Raw genomic sequence first — 24,158 nt, 5'->3', positions numbered from 1 at the left:
TAATTGTTTTGCAGCTATCAACAGTGGGGGAAGAAAGAAAAAACATTATTTATGATGAAAGAGCCTTCAATGTGCACATAAGCCTCTGAAATATGCCAAGAACTCCATTAACATCCGTTACCTCCTTACATTTCCTGTAAAGCACCAGGAAAAGTTAAAGAGCAGAGTAAGGACCTTGCTCAAAATAAGGTAACGCATGAAAGAACCAGAAGCCCGGGTGTTTGAGACTTTTTTAAAAGAGTCCAGTTGCTTTGTTGGCTTAGAGATCTAACAAGTGTTACACTATTTTATGACAATCCATGTCTTTAAACAATTGTCCTTAATATTTAGTATGGGCCAGACGCGGTGGTTCTTGCATTTCCAAAGTAATCTCAGCACTGTGGGAGGCCGAGGCAAGAGGATCGCTTGAGCCCAGGTGTTCGAGACCAGCCTGGGCAACATGGCAAAACCTCATCTCTACAAAAAATAAAAAAATTAGTTGAGCGTAGAGGTGCCTACCTGTAGTCCTAGCTACTTAGGAGACTGAGGTAGGAGGATCACCTGAGCCAGGGAGGTTGAGGCTGCAGTGAGCCCTGATCGCGCCACTGCACTCCAGCCTGGGTCACAGTGGAGTGACCCAGAGTGGAGTAACAAAAAAAAATTTTTTTTTTAGTATGGTATCTATTGGTGTCTTGCCATTATTATTATTATTTTTTTTTTTTTTTTGAGACGGAGTCTTGCTCTGTCACCCAGGCTGGAGTGCAATGGCGTGATCTCAATCTCTGCTTCCTGGGTTCAAGCGATTCTCCTGCCTCAGCCTCCCGAGTAGCTGGGACTATAGGCGTACGCCACCACGCCCGGCTAATTTGTTTGTATTTTTAGTAGAGACGGGGTTTCACCATATTGGCCAGACTGGTCTCCAACTCCTGACCTCAAGTGATCCGCCCGCCTCGGCATCCCAAAGTGCTGGGATTATAGGCGTAAGCCACGGCGCCCGGCGCCTTGCCATTGATTTTGCATCATGAATGCAACGGAAAGATCAGCCAATTTGACTTTAATAGTTTTCAGTCTCTTAAATCTCTAACGTATCTCTTAAATCTCTAAACTATTTGTCTGTGACCTATTTTACTGTTTGTGTTTCTTCTGCATCAAGTTGGAGGATTGGTAGTGGCAAAGAAAGAAGCCCCTAAACAATTAATATTAGTTCAAGTACCAAAAAAGCTGAGGGCGCTTGCATTTTTCAGTTCTTGCCCTTACAGGAAGCAGTTCCTCCAAGGGAACTTACTCTCTTCTGCGGAGCAAGGAAGAACTTTCCCAGAATCTTGCCACATGGCTTCCAAGGCAAACTCAAACTCAAGTTCAGCGTCATCGATCAGTTCATAGTCTGGGTCCGAAGACACGGCGATGCCTCTTGCTCACCCCCACGGAGCTTGTTATTCCGATTCCGCACCAGCCCCCCGCCCCTCCCCCAAAAAAGCCTAAGATGGGAGTGGCTAGGATTCAGAGGACAGAGGGCAGAAGCTGTTTGCGTTAAGGAGTAGGAGGCTTGCCCTATTAGGGTAATCCGCAAACACCGAGTCTGACCCGGCCCATAGAGGTACTTCTACCCCACTTACCTCCCCTTTTCTCTCGGAGGGCACCCGAAGATTGTCACGAGTCCTTAGACTCCAACTACCGCGGCAGCTTCCAAATTTCCTGAAAACCCTAAGCTGGGCCAGCCCGGCAGCCCACGCACTTCCGGCCTCGGACCCGCCCCAAACACCCAAGCGCCCCAGCGCCTCATCTCTAGGTCCGGAGATAAACGAACATCTCCGATTATGGTTATACCAGAGTCGAGGGCTTCCGAATATATTCGATTCAAAGCTTCGGCAAGACGAAGAAAACCGAGCCTGAAAGCAGGGCGAGAAAAGGGGCGTTGCAGGGCGGATGGAAAGAATTGATTGGTGCCGATGTGGAGACGGAAACATCCGAGGACATCCGGAGGAACCCGGGGAGTTCTGAGTGGTAATCGAGGGGTAGAGTATGGCAGTGGGCGGGGTCATCTCGGTACGTTCGAAGGGCGTTGGCGGAAATTACCGAAGATGCCCGAAGCCGTCGGGACGGACCCGAGTACCTCACGCAAGATGGCGGAGCTGGAGGAGGTGACTCTGGACGGGAAGCCTCTTCAGGCGCTGCGGGTGACCGACCTGAAGGCCGCACTGGAGCAGCGAGGCCTAGCCAAGAGCGGGCAGAAGAGTGCCCTGGTCAAGCGGCTCAAAGGGGTGAGGAGTCGGCGTTGCTGGGGTGTCGGAGGAGAGCGGACCCGGTAGAGACGAGCCTCTGCCGCGGCGCAGGCGCAGTATCCGGGCTCGGCGCGAGCTCGCTCAGGCCGCCAGCGCGAGCCTCTGGATCCGCGCGCACGGTGGTTGATGAGGTTCGCGCTGGAATGGAGATCGCGCCGGTTCCCGCCTTAACGGCAGCAGCGCGAGCCCAGATGGGAGGGTGTGCACTACTCTCCAGGAGTGTCTTAAGCTCCTTCCTCCTTCCCCCACCCCCTCCTTGTTTGTATCTGTGGTTTCGGCGCATGCGCTGCATAAGGAGTTAAATCCCACTACAACCTACGGCGTTGCCGGCCTGAGGGGGGCGAGTTGGGCTGGGTCGGAGTTAGGGGTATAGTTGCGCGAAGGGGTGGATGGGGTTGGTATCGGTATCCGCAGGAATAGGATTGGGGTAGGGTAAAATGTCTGCTCGATTAGATGAGGAGGTGAGATGAACAGAGACCTTTATTTGAAGGGACTTGATGAGAGAGAGGTCTCTAATTTAGTGGCATCTAGTGGCAATTTGGGTGGTTAAGAGTTTGGTGAATATTGGTGAGAGAGGCGAGGCAGGTTGATATATATTGGGGATTTTGAATCGGTTTGAGTAGATTAAGGTGGGATTGTCATGAGGTAGGTGTAGCTCGATTCGAGTGTATAGGTTTGGTTTAAAGAAGGGAAGATGAGGATGTCTTGGTTTTAATTAGAGTTCAACAGGATACGTGGCAGGTAGTGCAGATTAGGTCTGGGTTGGCTCGAGGGTTGAATTGGCAGACGGTTGCTTATACAGAAGCTGATAGTTGTGTGTGTGTGTGTGTGTGTGTGTGTGGATGGACTAGGTTAGACCACAGTTTACAGGGTCTGTGGTCATTTTCTTCTGTAGCTTCCTCTTTGAAAATTTTATAAATTTGTTAAATCTAGGTGCCACAGTACTGGAAATTATACAAATTGACTCTAGTCCTGGGTAACCCTTTGACCAAGTAATTCTGTCAGGCAAAAACTAGGAGCCCCATCCCATGGCTGGTTTGAGTATTTTAAGTAATTTTACATGCATGATCAGATTTAGAAGGGGCACTTGGCAAAAGTGCAGAAGATAATAGGGATTTTAGTACTGGTTCTATTACTGATATTATGACATAGCCAGGTCACTGATTCTGTGTGCCTGCATTTTATATCTGTACATTTAGTAAGAGTAACCATGGCTACCTTTAAGGGTCTTCTGAAGATGAATGAGAACAGTGTTAGTAAAGGGTTTTCAGGTCCCTGGAAAAGGAATACAGTTTAATTGTGTGTATTTAAGTCATTGCATTTAATTAAGAGGTTGTGGTAGAGGTGGGGGTTTGTTTTTCTTTTTTTTTCCTCATCGTTTCTGACTTTTACCCTTCTCTATACCAGGCTCTAATGCTAGAAAATTTACAGAAACACTCAACACCCCATGCTGCATTCCAGCCAAATTCCCAGGTGAGAAAGAAGGTGTATTCAATGGAGTGGGCTCTTTGGATATACAGACACATGGAAGGACGTGGTGTTGTATATTTGCTGCTTAATTCCTCATGACTGTTTTCCTAAGTTCTCTTGGTCAGAAATGTTCTCAAACCAGGACAGTTGAATTCTAATCAACCCAGTTGTATACAAGGGCCTGGAGTAAAGAACAGAATCAGAGGCACTATTCGTTTATAATAATTGAAATGGCATGTGCAGAAAGGTGTGGCTTCCATTAATTACGTGTAGTACAGAGATCTGAAGTCATTTATCTGCCATGAATTTAGGAAAGGTAGTTGATGTCTTTGAGTATAGATACGAAGTAGACCACCAGTATGGCAGTGTAGGGAAATAGTTGCTGATTAAGAACTCTTGTTGATGTAGATTTTCCAAGGGTTCAATCCTGTGTAAGTCACCCACCATTACTAGTGTTAACTACTAACTCAAAGCACTTACTCATAAACATGACTAATACCTCCTTTACTTAGGATAAGAAACAACCTTTGGAGGCCTTGGTTTCCTCCATTTCCTTATCTGTAATATGAGAAACAGACTAAACCCATGGGTTTATAACTGCTGTCTTAAGGTTTTGTGGAGCTGCTTTGGGGAGCTTCCTAGGGGAAATACCTTTTTCCCAAGTAAGCAAGGCTCATACTCCTGTCTTAAACTAGATTAGATCTACTTTTATCTGCTTTAACTATTGAGTTTCTGCATAAGATTTTAAAATTATTACAGTTAAAATCCAAAAATTATTAGGCTGCACAGTCTCTTAAAGTTTCTTTCAGCTTTTAAAAATCCCCTCATTATAATGTGTCATATACTTAAAGGAAAAATACAAGTCTTTGTTAAAGCAATTAGTGTGCAGCCTCAGTACTAGATGAAGTCTCAGGATACTGTGGAAAACAAAAGAGCCCTCCTACTCCCTTGTTATCACCTCATTAAGCTGTAAGTATCATAATCTAGCCAGCATTCAGAGGTTCAATTAAGTACTTTAACAAGCATAAGAAACTGCATAAGTTAATCAGCTTAATTGTATTCCTTTTGCCCATTGCATTTTAGTCTTTGAAGCTTTGCTTTTATTAACACAGGGGTTGTGCAGCAAACATGGCTATTCTGTAATACACATGCAACCCACCCTTCAACAATGTCCATTGAGCGCCAAGAGACTCATTTCTATTTTAGGTGAAAATAAACATTTACTATGTTTAGGAAACATGACTAATAACATAGAAAGTATTCAGGTTTTTTGCTTTTTCGGTTCTAAATAGGACTTGCTAAGCAAGAAGGTTCTAGGGAGGAGAACTTGTGAAGAGAAAGCTGGAGGTCAGAAGAGCAACTTGGGAATCTGTATTACAGAAAAAAAAAAATAGGAAAAGGCATAAGCTCCTGTTACCAAGGATTTCCTTTCATCCAGACAAAATGGAGTTATAACTTTGTCTAAATGCTGAATGGATATCCCTTTTCTTAGTCTCTTGATTTCATACTTTTAAATACTATACTTGAATTTTGGAGATGTTTGATAAAATGTTTCCTGGATATGAGGCCGGGCATTGTGGCTCACGCCTGTAATGCTAGCACTTTGGGAGGCCAAGGCGGGTGGATCACCTGAGGTCAGGAGTTTGAGACCAGCCTGGCCAACATGGCAAAACCCCGTCTATACTAAAAATGCAAAAATGAGCTGGTTGTGGTGGCACATGTCTGTAATCCCAGCTACTCAGGAGACTGAGGCAGGAGAATGTCTTGAACCCAGGAGGCGGAGGTTGCAGCAAGCCAAGATCGCGCCATTGCTCTCCAGCCTGGGTGACAGTGATACTCCGTCTCAAAAAAAAAAAAAAAAAAAAAGTTTCCTGGATAAGTAACGATTGATCTTTTGGAGGAACTGGCTTTTTTTTTTTTCTGGAGATGGAGTCTTGCTCTTTAACCCAGGCTGGAGTGCGGTGGCATGATCTCGGCTCACTGCACTCACCACCTCCTGAGTAGCCAGGATGACAAACTCATACCACAATATGCCCAGCTTTTTGTATTTTTGGTAGAGACGGGTTTCGCCATGTTGCTGAGACTGATCTCAAACTCCTGAGCACAAGCAGTCTTCCCACTTCAGCCTCCCAAAGTACTGGGATTACAGATGTGAGCCACCATGTTTCAGTCTTGATATTACCAAAAGGAAATTTTAGATTACCCTTTAGATAATGTTCCACGTAATCTAGGAATTTAGCCTGAAAGGTATAATTACAGGAATTTTAATTTAAGTTTATTTGTGGCTGGGCACAGTGGCTCACGCCTGTAATCCCAGCACTTTGGGAGGCTAAGGCAGGTGGATCACTTGAGGTCAGGAGTTTGAGACTGGTCTGACCAACATAGTGAAACCCCATCTCTACTAAAAATACAAAAATTAGCTGAGTGTGGTGGCGCACACCTGTCATTCCAGCTACTCAGGAGGCTGAGGCAGGAGAATCATTTGAAGCCAGGAGGCAGAGGTTGCAGTGAGCCGAGATCACGCCACTGCACAGCCTGGGCAACAGAGTGAAACTCTGTCTCAAAAAATAAAAATAAAAGTAATTTGTATACCAGTATCACTCTTTGGGAACTGAATATTTAAAACAAAAACTTATGTGCAGCTCTTCTTTTTGCCCTTTTTTTGTGTGTGATTCAAGGCTGTTCTGTTCTTCAGTATAGAACTAACTTAGAAAAAAACCTTCCAACATTTTAGTTATCTTTCTTGGGTGCAACTATAAGGAGTGGACCTTTGCTCCATGGAATGTTCTTCTTTGCATTCTCCTGGTTTGTTTTCCTAGACCCTCTTTTTTCATTTCCTCTACACAGATTGGTGAGGAAATGAGCCAGAACAGTTTCATAAAACAGTATCTGGAAAAGCAGCAGGAGCTACTTAGGCAGCGTCTGGAACGTGAAGCTCGAGAAGCTGCAGAACTTGAAGGTAAGCCCAGGTTGTCACTTTTAACAAGGAGTTTGTCATTCTTATCCCTGTCACCAAGTAGATAGGCCTGTCTAACTAGACAATTTCAGAAATAAGTGAGGCTGAGACTGCTACTTACTTGCTTTCATAGCCCATGAAGCCAAGTGGTTTACTATTTACTTTTGTCAGGGAAGAGGACACTTAATTTGACTGTCTTGTTAGAAGAGGATTCCTGCCAACAGGAAGAGTTATAAGTAAATTAAGCTACCATTTAGATGAAGTAGAGCTGAATCCCAGGGAGTTTTTTCTTTTTATACGGTGCTCTTTTTGGTATATATCTCTGTATCTGTGACTTTGCCTGACCTCCTTCACTCCTCTACATATTCCTACATGCTGAGTCCTTCACTCCCTCCCTGCCCCGACCCGATCTGTACTTTGCAGAAGCTTCAGCTGAGTCGGAGGACGAGATGATCCATCCTGAGGGAGTGGCTTCCCTGCTGCCTCCTGACTTTCAGAGCAGCCTGGAGAGACCAGAGCTGGAGCTCAGCAGACATTCGCCCAGTACGTATCTCCCTCCCCACTGCGCTGTTTTGTCAATCCTGCGTAGTTGGTGGGGGGAGGTAGCTACACCTCCTTTCATGCTAAGCCTCCATGAAAGTCCCAGGGAAATTCTGTGACGTTGATATTTGACATCTGTTTCTCATGGAAAGTATACCCTTTTTGAAGTCTGCTTTCACCTATATACTGTGTTACCTTCTCAGTGTTTTACGAAGCAGTGTGATTTTTCTTCTCATCTGTACCTCTTCAACTCTTCTACCTCTGAATTTGGCAACAGTCAACTCTTTTTCATCTCTTCACCAGTTGTGTATATTACGTGTTAACACATTCAGTCACCCTCTCAAATTGGGTATCTGCTGTGGTTTAATCAACAAATTTTTGTGGTGTACTTGTTGTATACCAGGCGTATGCTAGGCACGAGAAATATAGTAAAGAGAGAAACAAGTCTCAGCCCCAAGAAACTTAGTCTAGTGAGGAGATGGACATTAGTTACAGTTGTATTGGCTACTGTGCAAGGCAACGCAGAGTATTATGTGAGCATATTATAATAGGGAGCTCTAACCTAGTATATGGGATTGGTTCAGGCAAGATTAATTAATTTCTTCACATTATAGAAAATATTAAGCACCCAGACTGGGTGCGGTCGCTCACGCCTCCAATCCCAGCACTTTGGGAGGCCGAGGCAGGCGGATCACCTGAGGTCAGGCGTTCCAGACCAGCCTGCAAAAACCGTGAAAAAGCCATGGCAAAACCCTGTCTTTACTAAAAATATAAAAATTAGCTGGGTATGGTGGCAGGCACCTGTAATCCCAGTGACTCGGGAGGCTAAGGCAGGAGAATCGCTTGAACCCGGGAGGCAGAGGTTGCAGTGAGCTAAGATTGCACCATTGCACTTCAGCCTGGACAATAGAGCGAGACTGTGTCTCAAAAAATATATAAAATCATAATCACGCAATTTTGCATAATATCTCAAGCAAAAGTCTATAAATATAGCCTTTGTCTTTTGGGAACTACTTGTCTAAGTCAGTATACTTTGAGGAGAACATGTACAGGTTGAGCATGCCTAATCCAAAGACCCAAAACTTTTTGAGCATTCACATGACACTCAAAGGAGATGCTCATCAGAGCATTTCCGATTTTGGGTTTTCAGATTAGGGATGCTGAATCAGAAAGTATAATGTAAATATTCAAAAATCCAAAATCTAAAACACTTGTGATCCCAAGCATTTTGGAAAAGGGATACTTAATATGTATATAAGACATGTGGATTGTTAGTAGATATATTAAACCGATGTGTAACTTAACAAGTATTTTGAATAATTAGTAATGTTGAGGGGGATGCAGAATCCACCATAATCAGTGTTTTTAGGATGTATGGAAGTTTCCAGCTCTTCTGATTAATACAGAATCCCTTCATGGACTACACTTGATTTTAATTAAAAGGCTGAGCAGCGATAGACTCTTCATGGAAATAGATATTTTAGGAGATATTTAATGGTGGGAAAGAAATTTTCCAAAAGGCTAGAGAAAATAGAGAGCCTTTGAGTCTAGTTTTAAGGTCCTGTTTTACTCAGTCCCTGTTTTTTTTGATCCTAGTCTTAGACCCAGAAAGACATTTTTAGAAATCTTTTAGTAAGAAAATATTGGCCAATACTTTGGAATTATTAAGTTCCTTAGGGACCTCTTTTCTCCTGAAATATGAGAGTAGTAGACCCTCAGCTGATCCACTTTGCTCCCTGTGCCCTTTCCCCCCTGATTTTAAAGCCAAGAGGAAAGAGAAAGCTCTTCTAAAATTGTCGGTATTTCTTCTCACATAAAACAAAAAAAAATTTATTGAATTCCTACTGCATACATATCTCTGTGTGAGAGTATGTTGGGAGTTAGCACAGCATAAAGTCTGTTAGGAAGAGAGAACAATTACACATAAATCAAACAATAGAAGATAGTATGTGACAATGATACAGACATAGAGAACCAAAAGAGTGGAAGAGCTCTGAGGACTACAGTGATTAGAGAAAGCCTCATAAGGAGATACAGGATTTGAGCTGAGCCTTAGAAATGGTTTGACAGAGAGGATACAAGAAGATATTTTTAGGAAGGAACAAAGGCAGAGAGATAGGAGTGAAAATGGTATTTTTAAAGGAGAGGTAGTAGACTAACCTAGCCAGAGTAGAGTATTTCACATTCGAGAATAGTCAGCAAAACAATTTAAAAGGTAGGTGAGGGTGATACACAGAGGGCTTTAAATGCCAGGCCAGTAAGTACGAGGGTTTTTTTTTTAGTTCTATAGGTAATGGGGGAATCATTGAAAATTCTTAATAGGACCATGATTTGATAAGGACCTCTCTTTAAAAAGAGAGGCTGTCAGTTCTTAATATAATTTGAAATGAAAATGAGAAATTATTTCTGAAATAGATTTCAAAAGCAAAGATTTAGAGTAAGGGTAGCCAATCTTTTCAGTGCTTTATGTCATCAGTAAGATCTTGGCCATGGCTAATGATTGATGGAGAAAAAAAAATGACCCAGACGTTAAAAAAAAAAAAAGGTGAAAAATAAATGGGAAAGTATGAATGTAGTAAATTGTAGAGTACTGCTCATAACTTTCCTACCTCTGATCTTGGCTTAGATAAGAATCCCATTATAGATGTTGTACAAAATTTAGTTAAGGTCCTGAATGGAGTGGCTGTTTGGAGTTCTATCAGTGCTTAGTTGAATCAGCATTAACCCTAGTGTTTGCCCAGAAATCAGATTCTTCCAGGTGTAGAATCTCAGTCTGCCATATGCCAGTATGCCATTGCAATGGCAGCTTATTTGTTGGCTTTGAATGTTTTGGGGTTCTCCCTTGAATAACAAATTTTGATTAAGTTTCCTACTAACATTTTTCTAAACGCTACTGGCACCTGAGGGAGATTTTTTATTTGTTTTAATATTACTATGTTTAAGAATATGGATTCCTGGCCCCTACCCAAAGAATCTCAAGGAATTGAGAGTCCTGGGACTCGACATTTTTTAAAAAGTCCCTGAGTCGTTCTGTTGACCAATTCGTTTTATGAATGACTAACTGAAGGAAGAGTTTTTCAATGTTATAATTTGTCAAGATCTTTGATTTATATTCCAGCATCCTCCTGTTTATATGCTATTGGCAAAATCCCAAATAGGAAGGAAGAATTGGTTTGTCCAGGTGTAGTGTCTCACACCTGTAATCCTAGCACTTTGGGAGGCTGAGGTGGGAAGATCTCCCAGGAGATTGGCCTGAGCAACATAGTGAGTCCTATCTGTATAAAAAAATAGAAAACATTAGCTGACTGATGGCACATGCCTGTGGTCCCAGCTACTCGGGAGGCTGAGGTGTGAAGATTGTTTGGGTCCTAGCGGTCAAGGTGGCAGACAACAGAGTGAAACCCTGTCTCAAAGAAATAATTGGTTTATAAAATCCTGTCTGACTTTCCCTCTTATGTCTCCATCACTTTCTTCAGATGATTTCTAAGGTGTTGGGACTCATTATCCACCTACCATAGTCATAAATTGTCTGAATTTCCTTCTATATCATGACTGTGTGTACTGAAATTCTTACTGTCCTTAATTTTTTCAATAAGAGCTCAAACTAAGAAAATACATTTTAAAATGGATATTCAGAATATTGATTCTTTAACAACGGTGATTTTAGCCAGCCTTTGGCTTATAGAGTATGCCCCTCATTCCTTTTTCTCCATATTAAAACCTGGATGCTGAAATTCTAGAGAAATGCTAGGTAACTTACAGGTCTAACATGAGTCAGATTTAGGTTTGGCATTGTTTCCAGGTCTGTATTCTCTTCATTCCTGCTTCTTATTCACACCTAAGGTTACCTTTTAGCCACAGGCTTTTCTTCGATCTCTGGCTACCTTACTTTGGTCCCACAAATCCTGCCCAGGAATTTGTTTTCTAGGATGAAGAACTATTTCCTCTATAACCCTTAAACATTCTGCACTTTAATATATCCTGCATTGTCTAGCAACTGCCTTTTCCTTTCTGTGAAGCCTTCTGGCTTTGGACTCTTGGAAATCTGATATTTACCCTGACTTGTTTTTCGAATCCTGAAATGTATTTGTTAGCCTGTTATCAGTATCAGCTCCACCCTTAGCTAAAGCGCTCACTGTCTACACGTATTACTAACATCTGGCCTAAGACATTCAGTGTGGCCATGTTCTTATAATAGAAGGTATCACCTTTTTCAGAAGTTTGTCTGCATCACATCAGCTCTTTCGAAGGAATTAGAGATTCCTCATCTCTTTATATTTTGCGTTGCTGACTAATTTCTTGTTTCATGTCTGAGGCCCCTCCAGTTTCTGCTTTTATTGCAAAACAGTGATGACCAGAACTTTCTGAACAGCCCTGCTCATTTCTCCAGATCTCTTTGATGACTTACTACGAGTTCTTCTAGAGGAGTAATCATCCAGAAATCCTATCACTGCAGTTTTACAGTATCAAAAATAACATTATAATTCAATAAATAGCATATAATTCACAGTAGGTAGGTAAAGAGGCTGTTTTGCTTATACATGCTAATTTTAAAATTGCAACTCAGTTGTTTGACTTTCTTGGTTTTTTTTTGTTGTTGTTGCTGTTGTTGTTGTTGTTGTTGTTTTTTGAGATGGAGTCTTGCTCTGTCACCCAGGCTGGAGTGCAGTGGTGCAGTCTCTGCTCACTGCAAGCTCTGCCTTCCAGGTTCACGCCATTCTCCTGCCTCAGCCTCCCGAGTAGCTGGGACTACAGGCGCCATCCACCACACCCGGCTAATTTTTTTTTTGTATTTTTAGTAGAGACGGGGTTTCACCGTGGTCTCGATCTCCTGACCTCGTGATCCGCCCGCCTCGGCTTCCCAAAGTGCTGGGATTACAGGTGTGAGCCACTGCGCCCAGCCTTGACTTTAACACATTTATGTCTGACCAGCCTTGCACATGCCTTGTTTTTTTTGGTGTGTGTGAGATAAATCAGCTTCTTTCACTGATACTTGCAAAGGAACTTTGCCTAACATTTATGAAGACTTTTTATTTTGGTTTTACTTTTATAACTTAGCCTATTTCAGATCACTGAATTATGAAATGATTATTTCATTTCACTGCACTACTGTCTTACAGATATCTTCAAATGTTTGCTAAAGAGTCTGGCCTATCACTATATATTCTAATCATATATCCTGCATGAACAACCATAACACAAATCTTTCTTCACTTACCCAGATATGAAATGGTATATACTCAGAGGTCCTTTTAATCAAATGATCATGAAGTAAAGTTTTACAAAATATGTGTAGTCTTCTAATTGATTTCATTAGTTTCATTTTGGGTTTTTTTTTTTCTTTTTTCTTTTTTTTTTTGAGATAGAGTCTCGCTCTGTTGCCCAGGCTGGAGTGCAGTAGTGCCATCTCAGCTCACTACAACCTCTGGCTCCCAAGTTCAAGCAATTCTTCTGCCTCAGCCCCCTGAGTAGCTGGGACTACAGTCGTGCGCCACCACGCCCAGCTAAAATTTTTTTTTGTATTTTTAGTAGAGATGAGGTTTTACCTTATTGGCCAGGCTAGTCTCGAACTCCTGACCTCGTGATCTGCCCGCCTCTCGATCTCAAAGTGCTGGGATTACAGGTGTGAGTCATCGCACCCAGCCTCATTTTGATTTTTTAATTATTATTACAGAAGCATTCGCCTAGTTCATTTTAGATTGTAAGGATATAGAAATAAGAGAGAAGACCGGGCACAGTGGCTTACACCTATAATCCCAGCACTTTGGGAGGCCAAGTGGGGGCGGATCACAAGGTCAGGAGTTCGAGACCAGCCTGGCCAACATGGCAAAACCCCGTCTCTACTAAAAATACAAAAGTTAGCCAGGCATGGTGGCGGGTGCCTGTAATCCCAGTTACTCAGGAGGCTGAGGCAGGAGAATCGCTTGAACCCAGCAGGCAGAGGTTGCAGTGAACCGAAATCATGCCATTGCACTCCAGCCTGGGCGACGAGCAAGACTTCGTCTCGGAAAGAAAAAAAAAGAAATAAGAGAGAAGATCTTGGGTTAGAGCTGCATACCATCTGCTTTATTTGTGCTATTACTATACAACATGGTTTTGTGGATCATTTAAACCTTTTGTACTGTATTAACATTGAGTCCAATCTAGCTGATTAAGTATCTGGAATATAATTATCTTCCTGCTATTTTCTAAACTGGTTCTCATTGATATTATGATATTAGTATTGCTACTCTACATAGTTGATGCTTTTTTTTTTTTTGAGACGGAGTCTCGCTCTGTTGCCCAGGCTGGAGTGCAGTGGCGCGATCTCGACTCACTGCAAGCTCCGCCTCCCAGGTTCACGCCATTCACCTGCCTCAGCCTCCCAAGTAGCTGGGACTACAGGTGCCTGCTGCCCCTCCTGGCTAATTGTTTGTATTTTTAGTAGAGACGGGGTTTCACCATGTTAGCCAGGATGGTCTCGATCTCCTGACCTCCTGATCCGCCTGCCTCAACCTCTCAAAGTGCTGGGATTACAGGCGTGAGCCACCGTGCCCGGCCGCCTAGTTGATCTTAATTCTGGTAGGAAATTTAGAAATCATCTAGCGCAGCCCCTCCTTTTTCTCAATCATGACATTTGAGACTCAGGCACAGTGGTTTATACCTTAATCTCAGCGCTTTGGGAGGACCGGGGTGGAAGGATTACTTGAGCCCTGGAGGCTGAGGCTGCAGTGAGCCATGATCATGCCACTGCACTCCAGTCTGGGTGACAGAGTAAAACGCTGTCTAAAAAGAAAGTTATTGAGACCCAGATTACTTAAGTGATTTACCTAGTTACCTTCCTTCATGGAATTTGAGTGAAACTCTCTTTCAGTTTTACATAGATTTATTGTTCAGGATAACCTAGATTGGTGGTTTCCAAGCTTTCTTTTAATAGAACTTTTTTTTTTCCTTAAAAAAAAAAAACAAAAACCTCACCTAGTCTGGGTGCGGTGGCTCACGACTGTAATTCCAGAACTTTGGGAGGCCAAGGCGGGTGGATTGCTTGAGCCCAGGAGTTCAAACCAGCCTAGGCAACATGATGAAACCCCATCTCTGTAAAAAATACCGAAATTAGCCAGGTATGGTGGCGTGCGCCTGCAGTCCCAGCTGCCCGGTAGGCTGAAGCAGGAGAATCGCTTGCACCCGGGAGGCGGAGGTTGCGGTGAGCCTAGATCATGCCATTGCACTCCATCCTGGGCAACAAGAGCAAAACTCTGTCTCAAAAAAAAACAAAGAAAAACATGTGAGCTCATGCCTGTAATCCCAGCACTTTGGGAGGCCAAGGCGGGCAGATCACTTGAGGTCAGGAAGTGACCATATCTACTAAAAATACAAAAATTAGCCAGGCATGGTGGTGGGCACCTGTAATCCCAGCTACTCAGGAGGCTGAGGCATGAGACTGGTTTGAAGCCAGGGGGCAGAGGTCGCAGTGAGGTGAGATTGCACCACTGCATCCAGCCTGGGTGACAGAGTGAGACTCCATCTCAGAAAAAAAAAAATCTCGAGCTCTAATACATAAAGCCTAATAGACAGGACCCAATTCTGAAACCTCATCCAGTTGGCTTGAAGTAATTTCAGGAACTTTAGGGCGCTGAAAAACGTTCCTCTAAGTATTTATTTCTTGAATTTGTTATTGTGCAAATTCATATATTTAATCATAATATTTTGGTTGAAATCAGAAAGTAGTAGTAATAGGCAATCCAAAAAAAGGATACAGAACATAATGAAGTCTTAAACTTTATTCAGAGTAAGAACACTTTGTAGAAATAAGTACACTTCGTATTTGTACATCCCTGCTAGACAGTTTGAAGCCCCTGGAAATAATTTTACATTTATTTGAGTTATTTATAATATGTGAATTGGCTTTGAGGTGTTGAAAATATTCTAGACATGCACACCAAGAATTACCAATAAGACCCTGACCTTAGGGCTTTTTGTAGTCTTTTCTTTAGTGTAGAAGTCAAAGAAATCGATACAGATATGTCTTGATAGGCTCATATGCTATAATTGGTTGGATGTTAGAAAGCCTGATTTTTAAAAAGCCATGAATGAGTCTTCACTTCATGAATCTGACTTGATTCTTTTTCATTCAATAGGAAAAAGCTCCTCAATTTCTGAAGAGAAAGGTGACTCTGATGATGAGAAACCAAGGAAAGGAGAAAGACGATCATCTAGGGTCAGACAGGTAACTCAGATACCTCCTAAGCATCACCTCATTAGTAATGCTTTGGATATCTTCTCTTCTTCTTCAGACTTTTTTCGAGTTCATATGTCTCTACATTTAGGGGTTTTGTTTTCTTTTTTGGGACAGAGTCTGGCTCTGTCGCCTAGGCTGGAGTGCAGTGGCACAATCACAGCTCACTACAGCCTCAACCTCTTAGGCTTAAGCAATCCTTCCACCTCAGCCTCCCAAAGGGTTGGGATTACAGGCGTGAGCCACTGCCTGGCCGCTAGATTTCTTTGTAGTTATCTTCCTTCTCCTCTTTGTCATCTTTTTGTTGTTCGTTTTGTTTTTTTATTTAGATCTGCTCTGGCTTTCAGATTTCTAAGTGAATATTTTTTAAAAGTTTAAATTTGAAAATTAGCAGGCTGCTTGGTATTCTTAAAGTACATTATTAGACAAGATATGACATAATTAACCATTCAATTAAAGCCTTAAAGTTATATGATATAACACTAAGTGGGCAGAATACAAAAGTGTTATGTGTAGTGTAATTATGACTGTACAAAGGAAATGATTAGCGGAAAGAACAAAAAGAAATATACCAAAATGATAAAAAGATAATCGTATTAATTGTTAGTAGGTTAGTTCTCCTCAGCCCCCTATCTACCCTTTTACTTTCTAGATGCTCTGCTAATATTTTACTGGAAAAAAAAAAGGGTGCTTGAAGCTAAAATTTAAACTACATAGAAGTAGTTTCATTATGGTATTTCTTTTGGTCACTCTATTTTGATTCCCCTAAGGGCCACGTTAGTCATGATTGTCTCCTGTCCTGTTTCTGTTGCTGAAAGTATATATCATTGAATTTCTCCTTCCTAGGGGTGTCTTCATTAGATACTTTCTCTCCTCTGTTGATTGTGAGCAAATACATCTGGAGCCATTTTGTATCTGTTCTTTCAGGCAAGAGCAGCTAAACTCTCTGAGGGCAGCCAGCCTGCTGAGGAGGAAGAGGATCAAGAAACACCTTCCAGAAACCTAAGGGTCAGAGCAGATCGAAATTTGAAAACAGAGGAGGAAGAAGAGGAGGAGGAGGAGGAAGAAGAAGATGAAGAAGACGAAGATGATGATGAGGGACAAAAATCTAGGGAGGCACCAATCCTGAAAGAGTTTAAGGAAGAAGGGGAAGAGATTCCTAGAGTAAAACCAGAGGAGATGATGGATGAGAGACCCAAAACAAGATCCCAGGAACAGGAGGTGTTAGAGAGAGGAGGGAGAGTTACAAGATCCCAGGAAGAGGCTAGAAAAAGTCATCTGACCAGACAGCAGCAGGAGAAGGAAATGAAAACAACATCTCCCCTTGAGGAGGAAGAAAGAGAAATAAAATCTTCACAAGGCTTAAAGGAAAAATCGAAGTCTCCTTCCCCTCCTCGACTGACTGAAGATCTAAAGAAGGCCTCACTTGTAGTGCAGCCAGAGCAAACTGCCAGCGAGGAGGAGACTCCTCCACCTTTACTTACGAAGGAAGCATCTTCTCCACCACCTCATACACAACTCCATAGTGAAGAAGAAATAGAGCCCATGGAAGGCCCAGCCCCCCCTGTCCTCATTCAGTTATCTCCTCCTAATACAGATGCTGAGACCAGGGAGCTATTAGTATCTCAGCATACTGTCCAGTTGGTAGGAGGCCTGTCTCCTTTGTCAAGTCCTTCAGACACCAAAGCAGAATCTCCAGCAGAGAAAGTGCCAGAGGAGAGTGTCCTGCCTCTGGTTCAGAAAAGCACATTGGCTGACTACTCAGCCCAGAAGGATCTTGAACCTGAGTCGGACAGATCTGCTCAGCCCCTCCCTCTAAAAATTGAGGAATTAGCACTGGCCAAAGGAATCACTGAAGAATGTCTGAAACAGCCATCTTTGGAACAGAAGGAAGGCAGAAGAGCTTCTCATACCCTTCTCCCAAGCCACAGATTGAAACAGTCAGCTGATTCATCCTCTAGCCGGTCCTCCTCATCTTCCTCCTCCAGTTCTAGATCAAGATCTCGCTCTCCTGACAGTTCAGGTTCTCGGTCTCATTCACCACTCAGATCCAAGCAGAGAGATGTAGCCCAGGCACGTACTCATGCCAACCCTCGTGGTAGACCCAAGATGGGCTCCAGATCAACATCAGAGTCCAGATCAAGGTCACGTTCGCGTTCACGTTCACGTTCTCGTTCTCGTTCTCGTTCAGCATCAAGCAACAGCAGAAAAGTGAGTATGAGAGAATCCCGGGTGTATTAATATTCTGTCATATTCCAGTGGTTTTCATTTCAGACCGTGGAGAGCCTGTCATGATTTCTGAAAGGAATAGGAAAAGCCTCCTTTAGTCTCCTTCACTGATTACTTTCTCCTCATTTCAGAATCGAATTTTCAATTAACTGATTCCCGAAATGGGGTTCTTTTTCATTTTGAGTCCCTTGATAGAATGTTGAATTTATGTACTCATCTCCTCCACTAGATGGAAACTTCTTGAGGATGTGGGCATGCCCTTTTACGTGTGTGTCCCAGGATCTTGCATCTAGTTAAAACTTAATAATTTGTTAAATAAGTGGTCAAGGAGACCACTAAATGGGAATAAACACAGACAAAATGGGAGTAAACACAGACAAAATGGTCCAGAGTATAAAATTTGGTCCATGGAAACTGGAAAACTCAGCAATCTACTGAATATATACCATATACAATAATTTTCTTTGTTATGTATTTCATTTTGTTTTAGTCTCTGAGCCCTGGAGTCTCCAGGGACAGCAGCACCAGCTATACTGAAACCAAAGATCCCTCTTCTGGTCAGGAGGTTGCAACTCCACCAGTGCCACAACTGCAGGTCTGTGAGCCAAAGGAGAGGACTTCCACCTCCTCATCCTCTGTCCAAGCAAGGCGTCTGAGTCAGCCTGAACCAGCTGAAAAGCATGTGACCCAGAGGTTACAGCCTGAGCGGGTAGGCTATTGTGACCCCTCCCTACACAGAGATGGAGGATTAAGCAAGATCTTCCCTCTTGTCTTTGCTATAAAACTAAAAAGTTAAGTCTGGACAAGGTTCAGTAGAAATGTAGGGGATACCTGTTATTCCTGCTTAACTCATTTCCAGCTCCCTGGTTCATAGAAGTTCTACATAAGGCTGAGCAGCAGGGTTATCTCCAGGGCTCCCAGGGTCAGTTCTTCCTCATAACTCCTCCTTTTATCTGCCAAAAGGAAGTCAGCCTTTTCTCAATTCTCTCAAAAAAGAATTCTGTCAGAACAAGGATCACTGAGGAAAAGGAAAAAAATTAAAAATTCTGATAAAATGATTACTGGCATAAATATTCTTGAAGTACCTATTTTTAAGTCATGTTCCATTCCTTATTCTAAAATGAAATAACAGATACAGAGGGCTGTGTGTGGAGCTGGTACTGTGTATGTGCTGCCCTGCCTTTTTCAGGCTCCAGGTAAAAGAAAAGGAACCAAGCAGATCTAAATATTTTGCTCTGTTCGTTTTTGCCATCTCCTGACAGGGGAGCCCAAAGAAGTGTGAAGCTGAAGAGGCAGAGCCACCAGCTGCCACACAGCCCCAAACCTCAGAGACTCAGACCTCTCATCTGCCAGAATCAGAAAGAATTCATCACACTGTGTAAGTGATATATCTCGACCGGAGTATAACAAGAAACTATGAGTGTGCGATAGTTCTTCGCTCCCTAGGGTTCTTTGACTAAGCAGTCCTAGTTTCCTTTTAAAACATAAAGGCAGAGCTTTATCTGGACAAAGGCTAGACTTCAGTTACTATGTTGGGAGCTGCCACCTTTAAGGTAACCTGAAAAGTGGTCGTAGGGGCACAAGGAAAACTCACCTGGGATCATCCAGCCAAAATAGTCAACTCCTTTAAGATTTAGACAATAGAAGCTTCTGCTTCCACACTCAAAACCATGTAAGGGAATTGACTCAGGGCATCTTAATCTTTAACTCACGTTTACCTAGGAACCCAGTTTAATAAAGGATATTGAGGGTCTTAATAAAGAAAGGCACAGCTGGGTGCTATTTTTTAGTTTGTGCATTTTTCCTAGTTACTACCTGTCATTAAGCTATCCTAGTTCTGCTGGGATATCCTAGTTCTTACAGCATACAGTACAGCAAATTACGAAGTTCCTTTCAAGTCAGAAGTTTGTTCCTGGGCCCTTAAGACCATTTGATTGAACTTAAAATTTATACAATTAATGTGAGTTCTTAAAATCTTTATGTTAAGTCCTAGAGAAATACTCATATCAGGTTAAATTTGTAATTAAATAGGTATGTCATTCATTCTTCTGAGATACGTATTATAAATTAAGAAGCCAATGAGCCAGAATTCCTGGCTTCAAAGTCTCATGGGAAATGAAAAAATGAAGCCTTATGGGCATAAGATTGCGTAGCTTTTAGACATCAGGAACCCTGAACTGCTTTGTAGAATGTCCTGTGTAGACTGTTAGCCTAAAGTTATTCTATACTTGTTTTTATGCCATATTAACACTAACGCTACCAGTATGATTTTCCCCTATATGTAATTGTCTAACGATTCACACTCTTCTGAGAGTTTCAAACTGCACTTTACCTCTGACTTTTGGAGGGTAGTGGGCAGGTGACATGATTTATCTCATTTGCCTGTGACTTTAAATGATAGTTTTATAGACCTTACTATATAGCTTTTACCTGGGGGTATACCCTTGCGGGGGGGTATATCCTCGTCCATTCTGATAGTCTTACCTCTGCTGCCATCTTGTGGCTGTTAACATTTTTTGTTTGGCAGCCAAAAGTTCACTCTACTTCCTTTGAAATTTTTTTGTTTTCCCCTTCTGGAATGGGTACGTTATCCTTTGGAAAAGGGTTTTTCTTCTAGGACCATAAAGTGAAAACTCAGCGGACTCTGGAAGGTATTCAGGATTCCCCAGCTACATCATCGATGAGGAAATGGGGTGACATTTTCTCTTCCATATCCCTCAACCAGACATAATACCTGCCCCCCCCTCACAATTCCATGGAGGTACATTTTACATTCCATTTTACAAAAGCATGTCCTTTGTGAAATGGCAGTTCTGAAGTGGGTATTGACAGCCTGCTACTAATCAGGCCTGAGGAACTGCTTCCGATGCACCTTGGGAAGAAAGTGATTTTCTGAAAAGCTCTTTGCTAGCCTTAAAATTCTGTGGGTTTATGAGATCCTAGCAACAGAAAGGCATTTTATTTTGTTTTGAAGCAGCTTTTTTTCTGGACATTCCCATGCAAGTCCAGGGCACATGAAGCTTGGAGGCATAGAGTTTCCTGTCCCCCCACTCCAGGTAAAGGTGGTTTTGATCTTCATTTTATGACTGAGATGATTTAGTCACATTGATTCTAATAAGATGATAGGGAAGTGGCATCTTGGGCAAATACTTAGATTGTCCATTGTTGCCTAGGCCCGCTTCAGTGGAGTAGTGTATAGAAGGGAAATGCAGTCTTCACTGAGGAGCAGTTCACACACATCACTCGTACCTGCTTTCCTTCTGCCTGCCTACCACATGGTTTGTTCAACATCCTAACAAAACGGCATGCCCAGAGGCCTAAACCCGTAGGCAATGGATCTGGTAAATAAATCTTTGAGAAGGTTGCATACATTTCTGGAGGCCCTACCACAACTGATTAACAACACCCTTCCTGGTCTCTCACCCCTCCAGAGTGTTAAGTGTGCAGCCTGGCAGCCCTCTAGAGCCCTGGCCAATTTTGAAAGCGGAATCAACAATGCTAAATGGAAAAGACCATTTATGGCATGGCCAGGCGTGGTGACTCATGCCTGTAATCGAAGCACTTTGGGAGGCCAAGGCAGGTGGATCACCTGAGGTCAGGAATTCGAGACCAGCCTGACCAACATGGTGAAACCCCATCTCTACTAAAAATACAAAATTAGCCGGGTGTGGTGTGCACCGGTAATCCCAGCTACTCAGGAGGCTGAGACGGAGAATCGCCTGAACCTGGGAGGCGGAAGTTGCAGTGAGCTGAGATCACGCCATTGCACTCCAGCCTGGGCAACAAGCGAAACTCCGTCTCAAAAAAAAAAAAATGGAAAAGACCATTTATGGCTTAACCTTGGTTTTTCTGTCTGTCTCAACAAGAAGTCATATGACTTTAAAAAACAGAGCAGTAAAGTGTTAAAAAAAAAAAAAAAAATTAGACTTCAAGGACCTGTCACCATTTGGAAGAGATTGACTGACTTTTTGCTGTGTTTGGTTAAATCCATTCTGATTCTGATTGTGCCTGAGGAATTCTAAATTTATGAGGTAAGGTGTCTTTTTCATTGCTTGGAGCAGGAATTTGTGGGTCCTCAGTCCTGTTTCAGTTGAGCCCTGTTCAAAACTCAGGTCTTCTGCCTTCTATGGGTATAACAAAAATGTCCCCATATAGCAGAAAATAATGGTATTCTCTTTTTACTTAAAAAAAAAAAAAAACAAAGGGGAAGAAAGGAAAGAGAGGATTTGTTTGTGTGGGCAGCTGTATCATTCAGCTGTAGTTAATTCAGACCTGGCTTTCTCTAGATACAACCTTCCTGTATGCACAGACCTAGCAGGCAATAGCGGTTTTAGGCTCTTGGTACAATGCATGTTTGTCCTTTTGCGTGTGTAGGAGGAAGGTAATGGTTCTTTAAGCCAATACGACGGTGTAATTGATATTCCCCAGGGGACATACAATGTCAATATCCCAAATGATGCATGAAAAGGCAGAATTTGTTGTCATCTATAGAGTTTGCTCCACTGAGAAATTATCTAAGGACATATGCCCCAAAATCATATTGTTCTAGGTTATCTTGGGACCAGTATGCTTCTGAGGGTATCTAGTCCTACTGTTTCTTTTAAATTTTCACGTCAGTTTTTCAGCTCCTCATGAGTTTTCTATAATAACTAAAATTTCAACATATATGCCTATAGGAATTTCCTTTTCCATTAGCTTCTCTGAATCTCATATTCACATATGAATTGTAATGTGATATTATTAGCCTCCAAGTAGTTGTATCCTTTTCTTCTGGGCTTCTTTGTGTGCTGTTTAATTATGGGTAGATATCCCCACTGCTTATTCTGTGCAATTTCACAGACTGTTAAGCTATGTTGGGCTCTGACACATGGTTAACAAGGCTTTGGTACTAGTCCTGCAAGTAGATAGAGTCCATTTTGGGGACAGTTTCAAGGATTCCTAATTGGAGACAGAGTCTCACTCTGTCACCCAGACTGGAGTGCAGTGGCCCGATCTCTGCTCACTGCAACCTCCGCCTCCTGGGTTCAAGCAATTATCATGCCTCAGCCTCCTGAGTAGCTGGGACTATAGATGCGGCTGCCACACCCTGCTAATTTTTGTATTTTTAATAGAGATGGGGTTTCACCATATTGGCCAGGCTGGTCTCAAACTCCTGGCCTCAGGCACTCCTCCTGCCTCAGCCTCCCAAAGTGTTGGTATTACAGGCATGAGCCACCATGCTCGGCCCTTATTATTGTCTGAAAATAAAATGTTCGGAATTGTTGGGTCCCACAGAATTGATCATGGGGAAATAGAAAACATACACCTCTTGTGTCTTAAGAGGGTAAGGGAGAACGTGGTAAGATTCTTGTTCTTAAAAAAAGAAATTTTCAGCCGGGCATGGTGGCTCACGCCTGTAATCCCAGCACTTTGGGAGGCCGAGATGGGCGGATCATGAGGTCAGAAGATCGAGACCATCCTGGCTGACACAGTGAAACCCCGTCTCTACTAAAAATACAAAAAATTAGCTGGGTGTAGTGGCGGGTGCCTGTAGTCCCAGCTACTCGGGAGGCTGAGGCAGGAGAATGGTGTGAATCCGGGAGGCGGAGCTTGCCGTGAGCTGAGATTGTGCCACTGCACTCCAGCCTGGGCAACAGAGTGAGACTCCGTCTCAAAAAAAAAGGAATTTTCAATAACAAAATCTCTCAAAATCGGCCACTTCTGGAGAGGCATATTAGCAGCTGAGAGTATTTTAGGACAGTGGATAAACAGAGCATTTTATTTGAGGATGGCTGAAGGTAACATTTTCTGTGGTGTAACATTCTTTGTGGGGATTCTATTAAAAAATTTTTCTTTTTTTTGAGATGGAGTTTTGCTCTTGTTGCCCAGGCTGGAGTGCAATGGCACGATCTCGGCTCACCACAACCCCTGCATCCTGGGTTCAAGCGATTCTCCTGCCTCAGCCTCCCGAGTAGCTGGGATTACAGGCATGCGCCGCCACACGCAGCCGATTTTGTGTTTTTAGTAGAGACAGGGTTTCTGCATGTTGGTCAGGCTGGTGATCCGCCCACCTCAGCCTCCCAAAGTGCTGGGATTAACAGGCGTGAGCCACCACGCCCGGCCAAAAAATTTTTTTTCGATAAGAAAACTTTTAGGTTAGCAAGCATTTAGTAAGTGTCCACTTGGTACCCACAATGACACCCTAATTCAGAAATAGTTAGGGAACATTACTTTGTGTTAGGCCCTGGGCTAGGGGCCAAGAGATGCAATCCCTACCCTTGAGGAATTATGCAGGGTAGAGATGGGGGGTAGGTAAAGTAGCAGTCATTATACAGAGTGATAAGGGCATTGCTGAAAACCTGTCATGCCAATCACTGAATGGCTTTGCCTCAGAGAACAAGCAGTCTACTCTTTTGAGGAAACTCAGACCCCCCGAGGTGGCATCAGATGAGATAATGGCCTATTACGTGTGCATATATTTTACATGTATCTGTACCTTCACTTGGGG

At 42.8% G+C, this 24,158-nt stretch overlaps 2 protein-coding genes across 17 annotated transcripts in view; one reads left to right on the top strand and one right to left on the bottom strand.

The window, feature by feature from the left end:
• Positions 1-1,814, bottom strand: part of C15H14orf119 (chromosome 15 C14orf119 homolog) — a 62,188-nt gene extending 60,374 nt beyond the window's left edge. The window contains exon 1 of one of the 3 annotated variants that reach the window (XM_002824575.6): positions 1,596-1,814. The gene's annotated coding sequence lies outside the window, so the exon portion shown is untranslated. The other 2 variants (XM_063715522.1, XM_054529887.2) reach the window with 2 other exon arrangements.
• A 99-nt stretch (positions 1,815-1,913) lies between these two features.
• The window catches only part of ACIN1 (apoptotic chromatin condensation inducer 1), a 36,607-nt gene continuing 14,362 nt past the window's right edge, over positions 1,914-24,158 (top strand). For 3 of the 14 annotated variants that reach the window (XM_054529882.2, XM_054529880.2, XM_054529881.2), the window contains exons 1-7: positions 1,914-2,240; positions 3,669-3,734; positions 6,579-6,690; positions 15,345-15,433; positions 16,370-17,653; positions 18,162-18,380; positions 18,934-19,049. In XM_054529882.2, coding sequence (XP_054385857.1) covers positions 1,929-2,240; positions 3,669-3,734; positions 6,579-6,690; positions 15,345-15,433; positions 16,370-17,653; positions 18,162-18,380; positions 18,934-19,049 — 2,198 coding nt within the window. In that variant the 5' untranslated portion in view covers positions 1,914-1,928. Of the gene's footprint in view, positions 2,241-2,392; positions 2,723-3,668; positions 3,735-6,578; positions 6,691-7,110; positions 7,231-15,344; positions 15,434-16,369; positions 17,654-18,161; positions 18,381-18,933; positions 19,050-24,158 lie in introns of those variants that run through there. The other 11 variants (XM_024231516.3, XM_024231517.3, XM_024231518.3 and 8 more) reach the window with 8 other exon arrangements.

Source organism: Pongo abelii, chromosome 15 (assembly GCF_028885655.2).
Source record: "Pongo abelii isolate AG06213 chromosome 15, NHGRI_mPonAbe1-v2.0_pri, whole genome shotgun sequence".
Lineage (NCBI taxonomy): Eukaryota > Metazoa > Chordata > Mammalia > Primates > Hominidae > Pongo > Pongo abelii.
The sequence above is the reverse complement of the archived record's forward strand: the minus strand, read 5'-3'. Positions and strand labels throughout refer to the sequence as shown.